Source organism: Pelophylax lessonae, assembly GCF_965119305.1.
Source record: "Pelophylax lessonae genome assembly, chromosome: 8".
In the NCBI taxonomy this organism is placed as follows: domain Eukaryota; kingdom Metazoa; phylum Chordata; class Amphibia; order Anura; family Ranidae; genus Pelophylax; species Pelophylax lessonae.
The window spans coordinates 10,923,137-10,943,002 of record NC_138775.1 but is presented as its reverse complement, the minus strand read 5'-3'; the positions used below and the strand labels follow the sequence as shown (position 1 = coordinate 10,943,002).

The 19,866-nt window shown below is 47.4% G+C and overlaps 1 protein-coding gene across 1 annotated transcript in view; it reads right to left on the bottom strand.

The window, feature by feature from the left end:
- The window catches only part of LOC309562115 (uncharacterized protein), a 64,934-nt gene extending 45,681 nt beyond the window's left edge, over window positions 1–19,253 (bottom strand). Inside the window, exons 1-2 of the mRNA XM_082266246.1 lie at window positions 18,291–19,253; window positions 108–197 (exon numbers count right to left, since the gene is read on the bottom strand). Of these exons, the coding sequence (XP_082122372.1) occupies window positions 108–197; window positions 18,291–19,226 (1,026 nt within the window). The 5' untranslated portion in view covers window positions 19,227–19,253. The remainder of the gene's footprint in view (window positions 1–107; window positions 198–18,290) is intronic.
- Window positions 19,254–19,866: the final 613 nt, after the last annotated feature.

Sequence of the window (19,866 nt, the reverse complement as noted above, 5' to 3'; positions counted from 1 at the left end):
AAGTTCCACTTTTGGGTGGAACTCCGCTTTAAGTACAGGAAAGCGATGAATGGCTTTGCCCAGGCACAGAACTCGAGAACACAAAATGTGGATCTTCATACACTCACCTTGTTCTTGGCATATCCTATATCACCCCAAAATATGACCCCAGCCGCTCCCTGCGCCGCACTCTCTCCAACGGTAGAGATGAGATCCATCTAAAGGTAGAAGATATAAAATCATTGATTAGAATATTGATATCCTAAACCTAATAGATCACATAGGAACATTTCAGCCCCTCCCCAGGATGTGGTGGAACTGGTCATTTGTCCAAAGAAATGCTGGTATATACATGGGCGTCCACAGGTAGGGGCAAGGGGGGGGGGGGCAAATGCCCCCCTCTGGAATCTCAACTTACCCTTTAAAGTGGTTGTTAAGCCACTTTATACCATCCTGTCTGGTCTGTTTATTAATCCTCTGTGCCTCTTTGTCTGTGTATGTGTTTTAAAAAAATAAGGTGTTCTTTACCAGTTTTCAGAGCGCTGTGCACCGCTCACGTGACCTGTCGGCTCTCATCTCTTCCCGCCTGACAGCTGCTTGCAGTGGGTGGGGCCGAGGATTCCTTGGTGTCGTCAGTTGGGAGGGGAAGAGGAGGGGAGAGGCGGCGGGTCACGTGAGCGGCAATTGGCGCTCTGAAAACTTGGAAAGAATGGCTTATTTCTATAAAACACAGACACAGGGGCACACAGGATTATTAAACAGACTGTAGACAGGATATGAAACTTTAAATTAAACTACAGCAGCAGGGGGGCACTGATACAGGAGCAGACAGGCAGGGAGGGAGGGGAGAGAGAGGACAGAGGAGGACAGGTGAGCTGCAGATGACGGAGGCACGTAAACTGACCACCGTGTCAGGGCTCAGCAGCCATGATATACCGTTGTCCGTTTACAGAGGGGAGGACATAGCCAGGCAGGATCAGCCAGGTATTTCTAGGTGATACGGGGGAGGGGGGGGGGGCAAATTACACAGCACAAGCACTTTAAAAATAAATACTGCCATTTGCCCTTTAAAAATAAATACTCAAAATAAGTATAATGACTAAGCCTCTCCCATGTCCCTGTATTACAATGCTAGGAATTTGGCGGGGGCTATGTTATATACTGGGGGGCGTATTCACTAATGATTGGCCTAGGGACCCCCTAGTCACTCCAATCACATTCCTAGCATTCTCCTGCCCCCTCAATTGGCTTTTACTAATGGTTCTGGTCCAATCACAGGCTTTTAAAGCCCATTTCCTGGCCCATTGCATTTTGGTCGGTTCTGGTTGCCGAATTCCGAACTTTTTCAGCAAAAAGTTATAAATTCGGCCGAACCTCAAACAGTCAATGTTCGGGTCGAACCGATGGTCGACCCGAACCGTTCGATCATCCCTAATGGTAATCAGAGAGCGTGTCATTTTGAAGCAAGTGTAAACAAGCCTTTACTGTTTGGTAGATCCTGGAGAGTTGGATTAGATGTACACCCAATAATTAAAATATCAAAGAAGCTTTACTGTGTTCATTTCAAAAGTAATAATCAATATTTTTTTTTTTTTTTATATATCTGCAGCCTTCATTAAAGAAGTCCCTGGTGGTCTTTGCCATGAAGATACTTGTCGAGGCACTTCCTGTTATGGCAGCCTTTCTTACCTTTTTTAGCCCAGAGGGATCCCTAAAATGAATTTCAGGTGTCAGGTAACCCTTACTAAAACTAATTCATCAGGAGTCAATAGGGAAAATGACCATTATAAGGGTCGTCAGTGGGAAGAATGCTCCTTACATTGGTGGTCAGTGGGAAGAATGCTCCTTACATTGGCAGGTAGTGAGAAGAATGTCCCTTACATTGGAGGTCAGTGGGAAGAATGCTTCTTACATTGGTGGTCAGTGGGAAGAATGCCCCTTACATTGGCAGGTAGTGGGAAGAATGCCCCTTACATTGGAGGTCAGTGGGAATAATGCTTCTTACATTGGTGGTCAGTGGGAAGAATGCCCCTCACATTGGTGGTCAGTGGGAAGAATGTCCCTTACATTGGTGGTCAGTGGGAAGAATGTCCCTTACATTGGTGGTCAGTGGGAAGAATGTTCCTTACATTGGAGGTCAGTGGGAAGAATGTCCCTTACATTGGTGGTCAGTGGGAAGAACGCTCCTTACATTGGTGATCAGTGGGAAGAATGTTCCTTACATTGGTGGTCAGTGGGAAGAATGTTCCTTACATTGGTGATCAGTGGGAAGAATGTTCCTTACATTGGTGGTCAGTGGGAAGAATGCTCCTTACATTGGTGGTCAGTGGGAAGAATGTTCCTTACATTGGTGGTCAGTGGGAAGAACGCTCCTTACATTGGTGGTCAGTGGGAAGAATGTTCCTTACATTGGTGGTCAGTGGGAAGAATGTTCCTTACATTGGTGGTCAGTGGGAAGAGGGAGGAGGACACACCCAAAGAGCTCTCTGTGAGATCCAGCCCTTTTCAAGCCTGGGCCTTGCTTGCTAGCTTGGCCCAGGAACAATGCCTGATCCTGGGGGAGGCCCTGGGAGGGATCCCCCTGATGACACGGGGCCTAGTGAGGAGGAGGTGGAGGACCTGTCTGTGGGTCCAGGCCCTGGTGAGAATGCGGATGTCTTCAGCCAGAAGATTATCAATCGTTTTAGGGCGATTGGGAGAGCGGAAGAAAAACTTAAAGTTTTGAAGGCTGAACACAAATCCTTCAAAACCAAGTATTTCCAGGCCTGGAGTAAAAATCGCACAGCCATGAAGCCTGAGTTACAGGAATTGGAAGAAAGGGTAAAGGAACAAACTTTATTATTGGAAAGGCTGAAAGACAGAAGTGGAGCATTTAAAGAAAAATTTGACAATGAGAGGCGATTTACCAGCCAAGCATCAGCAAGTTCTGTGGATCAGCAGCCTCAGTTAATGGATGACCAGGCTCCATCTGCCTCTGCACCTCTCCCCCCATGCCAGAACTGGGAATCACCAGCGGCAACCAGCCAGGGGGTTGAGAGTGGACATGGATCCCTGACATTCATCCAGCAGATGGAGTCACCCCTGAAAGCAGACAGGTTTGTATTTTCTGATGATCCATCAGAAATCCCTGAGGATGGGCAGAGGAGATACAGGCCAGCAAAGCCAGTAATGGTGGAGAAATCCCAGTACACCATGCTGCCATCCAACATGTCTGCCCCATCTGCTGTAGTGGATGGTGTCCCAGGTGAGAAAGAGCTCTGCATACAGCTACCTATTGGAGTTACCGCTGTGGAGAAACCGAGTGCAGACATGCAAGCCCCGGACCATCAGACGAATGTGGATGGACCTGCATTAAACACCCCAGGCATGGATTTTGCTGGTCTGGCTGAGACCAGTAGTCCCACGGCAAGCAAAATGGCTGCCAGCTCCAAAGAGCCTGCTTCATGTTCACCTGAGCCTCCCAGTCTTCCAGTGCTGATTGCTGATGGGGGAGGGGATCAACATAGTTCTGGAAGTGGAATGGAAGTAGCAATGGAAATATCCTGCAATGCTTTACCTGCTGCTGTGTTAAAACAGAATGCTATTTCCACAGCTGAAAACCCTGTCCTAGTGGAAGAGAAGATGACAGCTGGAGTTCTTACCAGTGCAGCACCAACTATGGATTCTGCTGTGAAGACAACAGCAATAATAAATATCCCAGCAAGTATAAAAAATGACATTAATGTTAAAGCAATGAATGTGGTGGGTGGTGGTGAAGGGGTTAGTAATGCTGGGAAAAATAAAAATGACATTTCTCCTCCTGCTCAGCAGAGGAAAGATTCGATTGCACAGATCAATCCCGAATCTGTGCAATCGTTATCTGCTAAGTGTGTGTCAGATAATTTAAAAAAAACTGATGGATTTTCTGCTGGGAGGAATGTTGGAAGCTATGCTTCAGCTTTGGGGAGTCACACCAGGGTGGGTGGTGGGAATTCTGTTATTAGTCAAAATTCAGGGAGGTTTGGTGGGTATAGGAGGAGGAATGTGGTACAGTTGAGATGGGTGGGGGATGGAACTCCGCCAGTAAGGGGGAGGGTGGCTGAGTTGATTTTGGAAATGGGGTTTAAAGCTTGTGATATTTTTGCTTTAATTTGCCCGGTGGGGAGTTATGAATTTGATTTGTCGTTTGTAAAACCTGAAAGTTTGGATCTCTTCTGGGAGAGATTTAGGAGGTGCAAGGGCCTTCAGCAGTGGAGTGGTTTGGTGCCAAAAGTGATTTCAAGACAGCCTCTGATAAAATCAGTGACCATTTTGGTGCGTAACGAATCCATACCAGAGGCTGATTTATTAGTATGGCTACGCCGATATGGCGAGGTCCTCACTCCACTGCGGAAGGTCCTTGATGAGCATGGGATATGGACAGGGGCCTGGACAGTGTCACTAAAATTGGGGGTGCTGGGCGATGTAGTTCAGCACCTTCCCTGCTCAGCCTTTCTGGGTAGGGATAGGCTGACCATTTTCTACCAAGGTCAGCCTAAGGTGTGCAATAAATGTGGTGATAAAGGCCACTTTGCATCGTCCTGCACCCACAAGAAGTGCTCACTGTGCCAGGATTTAGGCCATTTGGCCAGAGAATGCACCCAGATTCGGTGCAATTTGTGCCAGCAGCTGGGTCATCCATATAGCCAGTGCCCAGAGGCACTGCATAACTTGCCAGGATTGGAGACTGAGCTGCAGAGGCTTGATAAAGAAGATGAAGCAGCTGAAGTTAGAGAGGAAATTGTTGTTGCCCCTCCTGTGTCTGTTGTGTCAGATTCTGTTTCCCCTAGTGATGTGGTCCCTGAGTCTGTGTCTGTTGTGTCAGATTCTGTTTCCCCTAGTGATGTGGTCCCTGAGTCTGTGTCTGTTGTGTCAGATTCTGTTTCCCCTAGTGATGTGGTCCCTGAGTCTGTCCCTCCTGTTGTTCCTACATCTACTGTGCGTAGATCCTCCAGACTAGCGGAAGCTGCTGGGGGGGCGGGTATAGTGGATCTTCCCCCTCGGCCTACTCCACCTCCAGTCCCTGTCTCTCGACACCGCAAACGCGGCCAAGAGGGTGCAGGGGTGCTGGATGGTGGTGGGGTCGATGGGGTTGAGGGAGGGGTGTCCATGTCCCATGTCTCACCCTCTGTTGTGGAGGATTCGGATGATGAGGGGTGGGAGAGGACAAAGAGGAAGAAAAAGAAGAAGAGGAAGACCAGTAAGGCGGTCATTTCTTCCTTACAGTTAGAGCCAGGAGGGGTTCCTCTTGGCAACACATTTTCGGTTTTATCAGGGGAGGAGTTAGTATCCGATTTATCTACTTTATCATCTATGGATGAGGGGGAGTCACATAGTGTAAAGAGAGCTGTTTCGGGTGATGAGAGTGTGGTGGAGGTTAAGAAACGACTACCCCAATCATCCTGATGGCAGTGCCCGCTCTGATAAAGGTGGCGACCATTAATGTCGCCAGCGTGAAATCTGCAAGAGCTCGTGATATTGCCTTATTTTTGCTCAGTGAGTTTGATGCTGAGATTTTATTTTTGCAAGAGACCTGGCTCAATACTTTGGCCGATGTCCATCTAGCAAAAAGGGAGTGGAGATGCGGTCCCTCCTTTTGGTCTCTTGCGGCTGAGCCTTGCAGCGGAGTTGCGGTTCTTTTTAAAACCGATATGGTAACGTGCCGGCGGATAATTGAGGTAGAAATGGGGAGATGCATGGTCTTAGACGTCTCTGTTAGGGGGCAGGACCTGCGCCTGATCAATATCTATGGACCGCAGTCAAAATGGGACAGGAAATGCCTCTTCACAAAGATCAAGCCCTTCCTTTTTACATCCCAGCAGGTTGTCTTTGGAGGTGACTTTAACACCGTAATTAGGCCTGAAGACAGGAGGGTCTCCATAGACAGGCTGGGTTATGATAGCGTTTTTCTTAGAGATATGGTTAGACAAGCAGGCCTGGTAGATGTGCACATTAAGCACTGCCCTGGCAGCACGGGATTCACGTTTCAGAGAGGGAATAGTCAGAGTAGGATAGATAGGTTTTTTTTAAAGGAGAACTCTGCTTTCTCGGCTCCTGAGTTGAGGGCAGTGGAGTTCTCTGACCACTGTATGCTGTCTGTGACTCTGAATGCCTCGGACACTCCACCCAGGGGAAGGGGTACCTGGAAACTGAATTCGGCTCTCCTGGAAGATGAAGAGGTAAGACAATCCTTTGAGGATTTTTTTCAGGCACAGGTTTCTATTCTGGACTTTTGCAGCAGTAAGTCAGAGTGGTGGGAGCTTGTGAAACAAAGGGCGATTGGACTTTTCAAGGCCATAAGTAAGAAGAAGCAGCTTGGTATGTATATTGCCTACCAGCATTTGCGGAGGAAGCTTGATCGTCTTGTCTCGTATGGAGGAGATCCAGGGGAGATCTCGGAGGTAAAGCTTCTTCTTAGGAAGTGTCAATACGACCGGCATGCCTCCTTGGTTCTGGAGAGAGATTATGGGAAATATCACTCGCCTGATCCTTACCAGAACTGTAAGCAAGGCATAGCAGTTAAGACGGTCATAGGTCTGAGGGATAGTACGGGTTCCCTGGTGAAGTCCAGATCAGGGATCCTGGAGATCTTCAGGTCATATTACGCAGACCTTCTGGGAAGAAAGGACCTTAGTCGGGACAGGATGGAAAGCTTTCTGGATTCTACTCCAGGATTGGGAAATGATACATTGCCTTTGATGGATTTGACAGAACCAATTTCAGCGGATGAGGTAGTTCGTGCTATAGAGAAGCTGGCTACCAAAAAGTCGCCTGGGCCAGATGGGTTGACAGCTGAATTTTACAAGTGTTTTAAGTCCATTCTGGCTCCCTTTTTAACGGAGGTTTATAACAGCTGTTTAGATGAGGGTTCTCTCCCTCCCTCCATGAGGCAATCCGCTGTGATTCTTCTGTCAAAAGGTAAAGACCCCTCAATAATTGAGAACTGGCGCCCCATCAGTCTTCTCAATGTTGATAGAAAGATCTTGGCGAAGATTCTTTTTTGGCGCTTGTCGTCAGTAGCAGGCGATTTGTTGTCCAATCATCAGCACTGCTCGGTCCAGGGCAGAAGTACCTTTTCAGCAATTTTAGCTGTCCGGGAGGCTTTGGAGCGATGCAGGGCTGCTGGATGGAGAAAGTACTTGCTGGCATTGGATCAGGCGAAGGCTTTTGATCGAGTCAATCATGAGTACCTGTATTTGCTACTTGGTAGATACGGCCTGCAGGGGAGGTTTATTGATTGGCTGAAAACATTATATAAAGGGGCTGAGAGCTTCCCACTTGTTAATGGTTGGGTTGGACGGCCTTTTGAGGTTGGCTCTGGGGTGCGCCAGGGGTGTCCTTTGAGCCCCCTGCTATATGTATTCGCAATCGATCCCTTCATAAGAAGGTTAGAGAGTGGATCGTTGTGTGGGGTGCCTTTGGGCATTGCTGGTGTGCCGCCTTTGAAGGTCGTGGCCTATGCCGATGATGTGTCTGTTATTATCTCTGGGATGGAGGAGGCGCAGGAGGTGGTCTCTGTGATAGAGCAGTACACTGAGGCTTCTGGCTCTAAAATCAATCATGAAAAGAGTGAAGTTTTCTGGATGGGTGAGGAGGGTGAAAGCTTCGAACTTCCGGATGCCTTCCCAGAGCCCCAGCAGGAAATTAAAGTGTTGGGCATCAAATTTGGTCCTGGTGACTATGGTCATCGAAATTGGGAAAGCAGGTTGTTGAATGCCAATGCCAAGGTGGCAAGCTGGAAGAAATGGAAACTTTCCTTGAGGGAAAGGGTTGACTTGATTAAAACTTACCTGATCCCAATCTTTTTATATGTCAGCTTTGTCTGTATCTTGCCGGAATCTCTCTATGCAAGGGTGTACAGCTGCTTTTTCCAACTGTTATGGGGAAATAGGCTGAACCTGATCAAACGCAATGTAACTTACCTGTCCAGGCGGGAGGGTGGTCTAGGAATGGTCAACCCTATAGTTTTCTTTTCTCTGCTCTTTTTAAAGTATAATCTTGGTAATATGTTAGCAGAGACCCCGCCGGGATGGGTGGGTATTTTTCAATCTTGGTTTAGGCCTTTTCTGCGATGCTGGGAAGATGGCGGGCCAGTGAAAAGTCTGAGAGTCCGACATGGCAAGCTTCCGGCTTATGTTGCCCCGTGTCTGAAAATACTTAGGCAGTGGCAGGTGACAGTGGGGGATATCAAGTCCCTCCCCAGAAAGCTTCTGGAGAAGAGGATTTTGGGCTCTGCTTTCAGTGTGTCGCTGACCTTAAGGGATTGCCCAGGCCCCGTAATGAGGGAGGGGTTGCGTTTAATTAACTTAGGAAGAATCCCTTTGAAGTTTAGGGATCAAGCCTGGCTCGCTTTCCATGGAAGGCTCTATGTGAGAGGGAACCTGAAGCATCGCCCTGTGGATGATCGGGATTGTCCTAGAGCGGAGTGTGTTGGTAAAGTGGAGTCTATGGACCACTGTTTGCTCCAGTGTCCCTTTAACATAGAGGTGTATAAAAGGGTGGGGAGGGCTCTAGGCATCCCCTTTCTCTATCGCATGAGTTATGCGGAGTGGGTGTACGGGGCATTCCTGACTCTCTGGGATTTTGATTTGGATACACTTTTTCTAGTTAGTATAGTTGTCCGTTACTTCACGTGGAATGCACGGTGCCAGATTACCCTGCGGAAGAAAGTCCTTCCTGTCGAGGTGGTGGTGTACGATATTCTGGGTGAGGTTGGGAAGATTCGGGATCTTGAGAAGGGCAGGGAGCCTCGAGCGGTCTGGATAAGGGCGTGGAGGAATATCAGACCTGCTTTTGGTGAACTGTCCATCTCTGGGTGAAAAGCTTTTTTCCTATGCTATTTCTTTCACGCCCTTAGCTTTTGTTAGTTAATATCTTCATTTTTGAAGAAGGGCTGCATGCATAATGGGAGTGGTTTTTGTTTCTTGACCTCGCAGGTTTGATGTCTGGTGTGGTGGTGTGAGTCTTATTAAGATTATTTTTCCCGGTAATGATGTGTTTCATGATGTGAGTTTTGTTTTTGCTGTAAAGCCATTCTTTATTTGAGAGCAGAACTTGCTATGTATTTTTTTTCCCTTTTCATGTAAATATGTATATATTTATTTATGTATATTGATTTTATGATTATTGATTGCAAGACTTTTAATAAACAAAAATTGGGAAGAATGTTCCTTACATTGGAGGTCAGTGGGAAGAATGTCCCTTACATTGGTGGTCAGTGGGAAGAACGCTCCTTACATTGGTGATCAGTGGGAAGAATGTTCCTTACATTGGTGGTCAGTGGGAAGAATGTTCCTTACATTGGTGATCAGTGGGAAGAATGTTCCTTACATTGGTGGTCAGTGGGAAGAATGCTCCTTACATTGGTGGTCAGTGGGAAGAATGTTCCTTACATTGGTGGTCAGTGGGAAGAACGCTCCTTACATTGGTGGTCAGTGGGAAGAATGTTCCTTACATTGGTGGTCAGTGGGAAGAATGTTCCTTACATTGGTGGTCAGTGGGAAGAGGGAGGAGGACACACCCAAAGAGCTCTCTGTGAGATCCAGCCCTTTTCAAGCCTGGGCCTTGCTTGCTAGCTTGGCCCAGGAACAATGCCTGATCCTGGGGGAGGCCCTGGGAGGGATCCCCCTGATGACACGGGGCCTAGTGAGGAGGAGGTGGAGGACCTGTCTGTGGGTCCAGGCCCTGGTGAGAATGCGGATGTCTTCAGCCAGAAGATTATCAATCGTTTTAGGGCGATTGGGAGAGCGGAAGAAAAACTTAAAGTTTTGAAGGCTGAACATAAATCCTTCAAAACCAAGTATTTCCAGGCCTGGAGTAAAAATCGCACAGCCATTAAGCCTGAGCTACAGGAATTGGAAGATAAGGTAAAGAAACAATCTTTATTACTGGAAAAGTTGAAAGATAGAAGCGGAGTGTTTAAAGAAAAATTTGATAATGAGAGGAGATTTGCCAGCCAAGCATCAGCAAGTTCTGTGGATCAGCAGCCTCAGTTAATGGATGACCAGGCTCCATCTGCCTCTGCAACAAAGAAAATGGCCTCTGCCCCCACCTATAACTGGCCTTCATAGCAAAGAACACATGGAAGGGCAACGCACATGAAACAAACAAAGATAAAATTCCCAGTTCAATTTGCCAACCAGTCTGCTTACCAACCAAATTGGCCTGTCTAACAGTTTGCGTCAATACAGGGGTTTAGTTAGCACACATTTGCAAACGCATGTGAAAGCTGCAGGGCCACGTCAAGGCTCCCTGTTACCTGCAGTCCTAACTCTAATGAATTTTAAAGAGTCTCCACAGTGGGAGCACATGCAAGCTAATGGATAGATAGGGGGCAGGTGAGCCTGGAGGTGGCCCATCCCTCCTGAAAGGTAATTGGGGGCATAATGGAAGCTCAGCTGGGCTTCCATTATGCCCCCAATTACCTTTCAGGAGGGATGGGCCACCTCCAGGCTCACCTGCCCCCTATCTATCCATTAGCTTGCATGTGCTCCCACTGTGGAGACTCTTTAAAATTCATTAGAGTTAGGACTGCAGGTAACAGGGAGCCTTGACGTGGCCCTGCAGCTTTCACATGCGTTTGCAAATGTGTGCTAACTAAACCCCTGTATTGACGCAAACTGTTAGACAGGCCAATTTGGTTGGTAAGCAGACTGGTTGGCAAATTGAACTGGGAATTTTATCTTTGTTTGTTCCATCTGCCTCTGCACCTCTCCCCCCATGCCAGAACTGGGAATCGCCAGCGGCAACCAGCCAGGGGGTTGAGAGTGGGCATGGATCCCTGACATTTATCCAGGAGATGGAGTCCCCCCTGAGAGCAGATAAGTTTGCATTCACTGATGATCCATCAGAAATCCCTGTGGATGGGCAGAGGAGATACAAACCAGCAAAGCCAGTACTGGTGGAGAAATCCCAGTATACCATGCTGCCATCCAACATGTCTGCCCCACCTGCTGTTGTGGATGGTGTCCCAGGTGAGAAGGAGCTTTGCCTACAGCTACCTATTGGAGATTCTGCTGTGAACACAACCAGTACAGACATGCAGGGAAAATCCCTGACCGTGAAATCCCCGGACCATCAGGTGAATGTGGATGGACCTGCATCTGACACCCCAGACATGGATTTTGCTGGTCTGGCTGAGACCAGTAGTCCCTCTGAAAGCAAAATGGCTGCCAGCTCCAAGGAGTCTGTTTCACTTTCACCAGAGCTTCCCAGTGTTTCAGGGCTGATTGCTGGTGGGGGAGGGGATCAGCATGCTGCTGTTTTTGGAATGGAAGCAGCCATGGAAGTTACCTGCAGTGTTTTACCTGCTGCTGTGCTAGAACTGAATTCCATTTCCACAGCTGAAAACCCTGTCCCAGTGGAAGAGAAGATGACAGCTGAAACTCTTACCAGTGCAGCACCAACTATGGATTCTGCTGTGAAGACAACAAATATCCCAGCAAGTATTAAAAATGACAATAATCATAAAGCAATGAATGTGGTGGGTGGTGGTGAAGGGGATAATATTGCTGGGAAAAATAGAAATGACATTTCTCCCCCTGCTCAGCAGAGGAAAGATTTATCGATTGTACAGATCAATCCCGGATCTGTACAATCGTTATCTGTTATGTCTGTGTCGGATGTTTCAAAACAAACTGATGGATTTTCTGCTGGGAGGAATGTTGGAAGCTATGCTTCAGCTTTGGGGAGTCGCACCAGGGTGGGTGGTGGGGATTTGGTTAGTAATCGCAATTCAAGGAGGTTTGTTGGGGGGTTGGTTAGTGGGTATAGGAGGAGGAATGTGGTTCAGTTGCGGTGGGAGGGCGATGGAACGCCGCCAGTAAGGGGGAGAGTGGCCGAGTTGGTCTTGGAAATGGGGTTTAAAGCCTGTGACATTTTTGCTTTGATTTGCCCGGTGGGAAGTTATGAATTTGATTTGTCGTTTGTGAAACCTGAGAGTTTGGATCTCTTTTGGGAGAGATTTAGGAGGTGCAAGGGCCTTCAGCAGTGGAGTGGTTTGGTGCCAAAGGTGATTTCAAGACAGCCTCTGATAAAGTCGGTGACCATCTTGGTGCGTAACGAATCCATACCAGAGGCTGATTTATTAGTATGGCTACGTCGATATGGCGAGGTCCTCACTCCACTGCGGAAGGTCCTTGATGAGCATGGGATATGGACAGGGGCCTGGACAGTGTCACTAAAATTGGGGGTGCTGGGCGATGTAGTTCAGCACCTTCCCTGCTCAGCCTTTCTGGGTAGGGATAGGCTGACCATTTTCTACCAAGGTCAGCCTAAGGTATGTAATAAATGTGGTGATAAAGGCCACTTTGCATCGTCCTGCACCCACAAGAAGTGCTCACTGTGCCAGGATTTAGGCCATTTGGCCAGAGAATGCACCCAGATTCGGTGCAATTTGTGCCAGCAGCTGGGTCATCCATATAGCCAGTGCCCAGAGGCACTGCATAACTTGCCAGGATTGGAGACTGAGCTGCAGAGGCTTGATAAAGAAGATGAAGCAGCTGAAGTTAGAGAGGAAATTGTTGTTGCCCCTCCTGTGTCTGTTGTGTCAGATTCTGTTTCCCCTAGTGAGGTGGTCCCTGAGTCTGTCCTTCCTGTGTCTATTGTGTCAGATTTTGTTTCCCCTAGTGATGTGGTCCCTGAGTCTGTCCCTCCTGTTGTTCCTACATCTACTGTGCGTAGATCCTCCAGACTAGCGGAAGCTGCTGGGGGGGCGGGTATAGTGGATCTTCCCCCTCGGCCTACTCCACCTCCAGTCCCTGTCTCTCGACACCGCAAACGCGGCCAAGAGGGTGCAGGGGTGCTGGATGGTGGTGGGGTCGATGGGGTTGAGGGAGGGGTGTCCATGTCCCATGTCTCACCCTCTGTTGTGGAGGATTCGGATGAGGAGGGGTGGGAGAGGACAAGGAGGAAGAAAAAGAAAAAGAGGAAAACCAGTAAAGCGGTCGTTTCCTCCTTACAGTTAGAGCCAGGAGGGGTTCCTCTTGGCAACACATTTTCAGTTTTATCAGGGGAGGAGTTAGTATCCAATTTATCCACTTCTTTATCATCTATGGATGAGGGGGAGTCACATAGTGTAAAGAAAGCTGTTTCGGGTGATGAGAGTGTGGTGGAGGTTAAGAAACGACTACCCCAATCATCCTGATGGCAGTGCCCGCTCTGATAAAGGTGGCGACCATTAATGTCGCCAGCGTGAAATCTGCAAGAGCTCGTGATATTGCCTTATTTTTGCTCAGTGAGTTTGATGCTGAGATTTTATTTTTGCAAGAGACCTGGCTCAATACTTTGGCCGATGTCCATCTAGCAAAAAGGGAGTGGAGATGTGGTCCCTCCTTTTGGTCTCTTGCGGCTGAGCCTTGCAGCGGAGTTGCGGTTCTTTTTAAAACCGATATGGTAACGTGCCGGCGGATAATTGAGGTAGAAATGGGGAGATGCATGGTCTTAGACGTCTCTGTTAGGGGGCAGGACCTGCGCCTCATCAATATCTATGGACCGCAGTCAAAATGGGACAGGAAATGCCTCTTCACAAAGATCAAGCCCTTCCTTTTTACATCCCAGCAGGTTGTCTTTGGAGGTGACTTTAACACCATAATTAGGCCTGAAGACAGGGGGGTCTCCATAGACAGGCTGGGTTATGATAGCGTTTTTCTTAGAGATATGGTTAGACAAGCAGGCCTGGTAGATGTGCACATTAAGCACTGCCCTGGCAGCACGGGATTCACATTTCAGAGAGGGAATAGTCAGAGTAGGATAGATAGGTTTTTTTTAAAGGAGAACTCTGCTTTCTCGGCTCCTGAGTTGAGGGCGGTGGAGTTCTCTGACCACTGTATGCTGTCTGTGACTCTGAATGCCTCGAACACTCCACCCAGGGGAAGGGGTACCTGGAAACTGAATTCGGCTCTCCTGGAAGATGTAGAGGTAAGACAATCCTTTGAGGATTTTTTTCAGGCACAGGTTTCTATTCTGGACTTTTGCAGCAGTAAGTCAGAGTGGTGGGAGCTTGTGAAACAAAGGGCGATTGGACTTTTCAAGGCCATAAGTAAGAAGAAGCAGCTTGGTATGTATATTGCCTACCAGCATTTGCGGAGGAAGCTTGATCGTCTTGTCTCGTATGGAGGAGATCCAGGGGAGATCTCGGAGGTAAAGCTTCTTCTTAGGAAGTGTCAATACGACCGGCATGCCTCCTTGGTTCTGGAGAGAGATTATGGGAAATATCACTCGCCTGATCCTTACCAGAACTGTAAGCAAGGCATAGCAGTTAAGACGGTCATAGGTCTGAGGGATAGTACGGGTTCCCTGGTGAAGTCCAGATCAGGGATCCTGGAGATCTTCAGGTCATATTACGCAGACCTTCTAGGAAGAAAGGACCTTAGTCGGGACAGGATGGAAAGCTTTCTGGATTCTACTCCAGGATTGGGAAATGATACATTGCCTTTGATGGATTTGACAGAACCAATTTCAGCGGATGAGGTAGTTCGTGCTATAGAGAAGCTGGCTACCAAAAAGTCGCCTGGGCCAGATGGGTTGACAGCTGAATTTTACAAGTGTTTTAAGTCCATTCTGGCTCCCTTTTTAGCGGAGGTTTATAACAGCTGTTTAGATGAGGGTTCTCTCCCTCCCTCCATGAGGCAATCCGCTGTGATTCTTCTGTCAAAAGGTAAAGACCCCTCAATAATTGAGAACTGGCGCCCCATCAGTCTTCTCAATGTTGATAGAAAGATCTTGGCGAAGATTCTTTTTTGGCGCTTGTCGTCAGTAGCAGGCGATTTGTTGTCCAATCATCAGCACTGCTCGGTCCAGGGCAGAAGTACCTTTTCAGCAATTTTAGCTGTCCGGGAGGCTTTGGAGCGATGCAGGGCTGCTGGATGGAGAAAGTACTTGCTGGCATTGGATCAGGCGAAGGCTTTTGATCGAGTCAATCATGAGTACCTGTATTTGCTACTTGGTAGATACGGCCTGCAGGGGAGGTTTATTGATTGGCTGAAAACATTATATAAAGGGGCTGAGAGCTTCCCACTTGTTAATGGTTGGGTTGGACGGCCTTTTGAGGTTGGCTCTGGGGTGCGCCAGGGGTGTCCTTTGAGCCCCCTGCTATATGTATTCGCAATCGACCCCTTCATAAGAAGGTTAGAGAGTGGATCGTTGTGTGGGGTGCCTTTGGGCATTGCTGGTGTGCCGCCTTTGAAGGTCGTGGCCTATGCCGATGATGTGTCTGTTATTATCTCTGGGATGGAGGAGGCGCAGGAGGTGGTCTCTGTGATAGAGCAGTACACTGAGGCTTCTGGCTCTAAAATCAATCATGAAAAGAGTGAAGTTTTCTGGATGGGTGAGGAGGGTGAAAGCTTCGAACTTCCGGATGCCTTCCCAGAGCCCCAGCAGGAAATTAAAGTGTTGGGCATCAAATTTGGTCCTGGTGACTATGGTCATCGAAATTGGGAAAGCAGGTTGTTGAATGCCAATGCCAAGGTGGCAAGCTGGAAGAAATGGAAACTTTTTCCTTGAGGGAAAGGGTTGACTTGATTAAAACTTACCTGATCCCAATCTTTTTATATGTCAGCTTTGTCTGTATCTTGCCGGAATCTCTCTATGCAAGGGTGTACAGCTGCTTTTTCCAACTGTTATGGGGAAATAGGCTGAACCTGATCAAACGCAATGTAACTTACCTGTCCAGGCGGGAAGGTGGTCTAGGAATGGTCAACCCTATAGTTTTCTTTTCTCTGCTTTTTTTAAAGTATAATCTTGGTAATATGTTAGCAGAGACCCCGCCGGGATGGGTGGGTATTTTTCAATCTTGGTTTAGGCCTTTTCTGCGATGCTGGGAAGATGGCAGGCCAGTGAAAAGTCTGAGAGTCCCACATGGCAAGCTTCCGGCTTATGTTGCCCCGTGTCTGAAAATACTTAGGCAGTGGCAGGTTACAGTGGGGGATATCAAGTCCCTCCCCAGAAAGCTTCTGGAGAAGAGGATTTTGGGCTCTGCTTTCAGTGTGTCGCTGACCTTAAGGGATTGCCCAGGCCCCGTAATGAGGGAGGGGTTGCGTTTAATTAACTTAGGAAGAATCCCTTTGAAGTTTAGGGATCAAGCCTGGCTCGCTTTCCATGGAAGGCTCTATGTGAGAGGGAACCTGAAGCATCGCCCTGTGGATGATCGGGATTGTCCTAGAGCGGAGTGTGTTGGTAAAGTGGAGTCTATGGACCACTTTTTGCTCCAGTGTCCCTTTAACATAGAGGTGTATAAAAGGGTGGGGAGGGCTCTAGGCATCCCCTTTCTCTATCGCATGAGTTATGCGGAGTGGGTGTACGGGGCATTCCCGACTCGCTGGGATTTTGATTTGGATACACTTTTTCTAGTTAGTATAGTTGTCCGTTACTTCACGTGGAATGCACGGTGCCAGATTACCCTGCGGAAGAAAGTCCTCCCTGTCGAGGTGGTGGTGTACGATATTCTGGGTGAGGTTGGGAAGATTCGGGGTCTTGAGAAGGGCAGGGAGCCTCGAGCGGTCTGGATAAGGGCGTGGAGGAATATCAGACCTGCTTTTGGTGAACTGTCCATCTCTGGGTGAAAAGCTTTTTTCCTATGCTATTTCTTTCACACCCTTAGCTTTTGTTAGTTAATATCTTCATTTTTGAAGAAGGGCTGCATGCATAATGGGAGTGGTTTTTGTTTCTTGACCTCGCAGGTTTGATGTCTGGTGTGGTGGTGTGAGTCTTATTAAGATTATTTTTCCCGATAATGATGTGTTTTATGATGTAAGTTTTGTTTTTGCTGTAAAGCCATTCTTTTTTTGAGAGCAGAACTTGCTATGTATTTTTTTTTTCCCTTTTCATGTAAATATGTATATATATATTTATTTATGTATATTGATTTTATGATTATTGATTGCAAGACTTTTAATAAACAAAAATTGGGAAGAACGCTCCTTACATTGGTGGTCAGTGGGAAGAATGTTCCTTACATTGGTGGTCAGTGGGAAGAATGTTCCTTACATTGGTGGTCAGTGGGAAGAATGTTCCTTACATTGGTGGTCAGTGGGAAGAATGTTCCTTACATTGGTGGTCAGTGGGAAGAACGCTCCTTACATTGGTGGTCAGTGGGAAGAATGCTCCTTACATTGGAGGTCAGTGGGAAGAATGCTCCTTACATTGGTGGTCAGTGGGAAGAATGTCCCTTACATTGATAGTCAGTGGGAAGAATGTCCCTTACATTGGTGGTCAGTGGGAAGAATGCTCCTTACATTGGTGGTCAGTGGGAAGAATATCCCTTAAATTGGTGGTCAGTGGGAAGAATTCCCCTTACATTGGTGGTCAGTGGGAAGAATATCCCTTAAATTGGTGGTCAGTGGGAAGAATTCCCCTTACATTGGTGGTCAGTGGGAAGAATGCTCCTTACATTGGGGTCAGTGGGAAAAATGCTCCTTGCATTGGTGGGCAGTGGGAAGAATGTTGCTTACATTGGTGGTAATGTGAAAAATGCTCCTTACATTGGTGGTCAATGGGAAGAATGCTTCCCTTACATTGGTAATCAGAGGGAAAAGCACTCTCTACAATGGTGGCCAATGGGAAGATTGCCAATTACATTCGTTATCATTGGGAAGAATGCTTCTTACTGTACATTGGTGGCCAGTAGAAAGAATACCTCCTTACATTGGTGATTAGTGGGAAGAATGCTCCTTACATTGGTGATCAGTGGGAAGAATGCTCCTTACATTGGGGGTCAGTGGGAGGAATGCTCCTTACATTGGTGGTCAATGGGAAGAATGCTCCTTACATTGGAGGTCAGTGGGAAGATTGCTCCTTACATTGGTGGTCAGTGGGAAGAATGCTCCTTACATTGGTGGTCAGTGGGAAGAAGAACTCTTACATTGATGGTCAGAATGCCTCCTTTTTAGAGAGCTAAAAAGATAATCAGTGTCATGATGGAATTACAGTATGCTGGCATTATCAAATGGAAGGTCAATCACCTACAGCTCAAGGAGCCCCCTATTGACCTCTGGAGGAACCCTTGGGTTCTACTGAACCCTGGTTGAGAATGGCTGTGTTATGGGGTAACAACGATCACAAGATTACTAGTGCCGGTTCCAATATACATTGTCCATCGCTGTTACTATCCTCACCTCATGGTGTTCTTTCTAGCTCTTTATTCCTGGGGAAAAAAAGACTAGGTTGAGTAGGTCGTCGGACTCCCCATAGGTTTGCTCGACTTAACCCTTATTATACCAACCCGCTCTTTGTGTAGGTGGTGTTCACTATTGGCAGAGAAGGAGGAACATTTCTGCTGGTGTACATTGTGGTTTTACCTGGGAAAGAACGTCATTGTTTTCCTTGTAGGTGGGCCTTGCGTACACGAAAACAGGCAGAGAGTACTTTCTGTGTTGTGATGCCATCCTCAGGGCCTCTTTTACCCGATAGTGGACAAATTTGCGTCCATTTACAGAAGACCGAACAGCAAAGTCTAGGTAGATGGATGGATAAAGGGCAGTACTCTCCTTCCACAGCCACCATGTTTGGTCATTACGTGCCATCTCCACATTGGGACACTTTCCAGTATAATTATTCCAGTTAGTCAAGTAGTCATAGTTGAAGCAGTCCGGTAACAGGTAATACCCCCAGAGCTGGCGGGGTCGGAGCTTTTTTGCGTATCGCAGGGTTTCTACAAAAAACCTGCGGGCGGAACTATCAAATTGATGATGAGCTTCCATGTTCACCTCTTCGTCCATCCATTTAAGATAATCAGAAGCCACCAGCTCCCGTGAAGCTTGCCTGTATATGTCCATCCACTTCCAGTTTCGTACCCAAATGGGTCGCCATTCCTCCCAGTCAATGACACCCAGCCCTTTTTTATGAACTGACGGCATGTATTTGTTAATGCTGACCAACATCTGGTCCAGGTGAGCCTGCAGACTTGCATTTTGGGGCACACCTCCATTGACGGAAACATTGTACTCGTCATAGAAAGGGTAGAGCCCCAAACGCATCTTGTAGAAGAGGGTGAGATTCTGGTCCACAACACCCTCAGTAGGTGTTGAGTTTATGTTAAAAAGTCCAAGGTCAAGAGACACATTGTAACGGAGCTTACAGTTCTGAGTGGGCGCATTCCATGCCACCATGAAGGGGTGACCACTGAACATGGGACGTACAGTGGGCTTGTGTGTGTCCATGTTAGATGACTGCACATCAACTACTAAAGTAAGGAGACCCAATAGGACCCAGGAGAAGACGAAGAGGATTGCCATTGAGAAAGACTGGAGATTGAGCTTGGAAGGACCTACAAAGAGAGAACAAAAAAGCAACATGTTAATGTACAGGAAAAGGAGACGCAACAGGAAGTGAGAGAAATTGGGGGGCATTCTGCACTCCACTCGTTACCAGAACAGGTGACCACATTGTCAGATTTATCTTTGCCTCTTGTTCTGATAACAACTGTAAAAGTTTGGATTTCCCATCACTTTTTTGTCCTAATGACAGAGATTTCATTGGTTCTGTTGTGAACTGTGAAGTTGAATTTCTCCACAGTGCCTGCAGCAAAAATATACAGTACTGTGCAAAAGTTTTAGGCAGGTGTGAAGAAATGTTTCAAGGCTCCAATCACACCTGGGCATTCTGGATTGCGGGCGGAATCGCACCCCAAAGTGGGACGATTGTAAAACGACAAATTGCAGTAAAATCGCGGCAAAGATCTCTGTGCCAAGATTTGGTACATGAGCTTCTTTTTGAGTGTTTTTTGGAGCGGAGGGAGGCCCATTTAAATCCGATGGTGTTGCTTCAAAAATGCTCAAGTAAAAAGCAAAAACAAAAAAGCTAAAAACAACGGGTGTCTGCTGCTGTCGCTGCAGAACGCCCAGGGTGTGATTAGAGCCTAAAAGTAAGAATGCT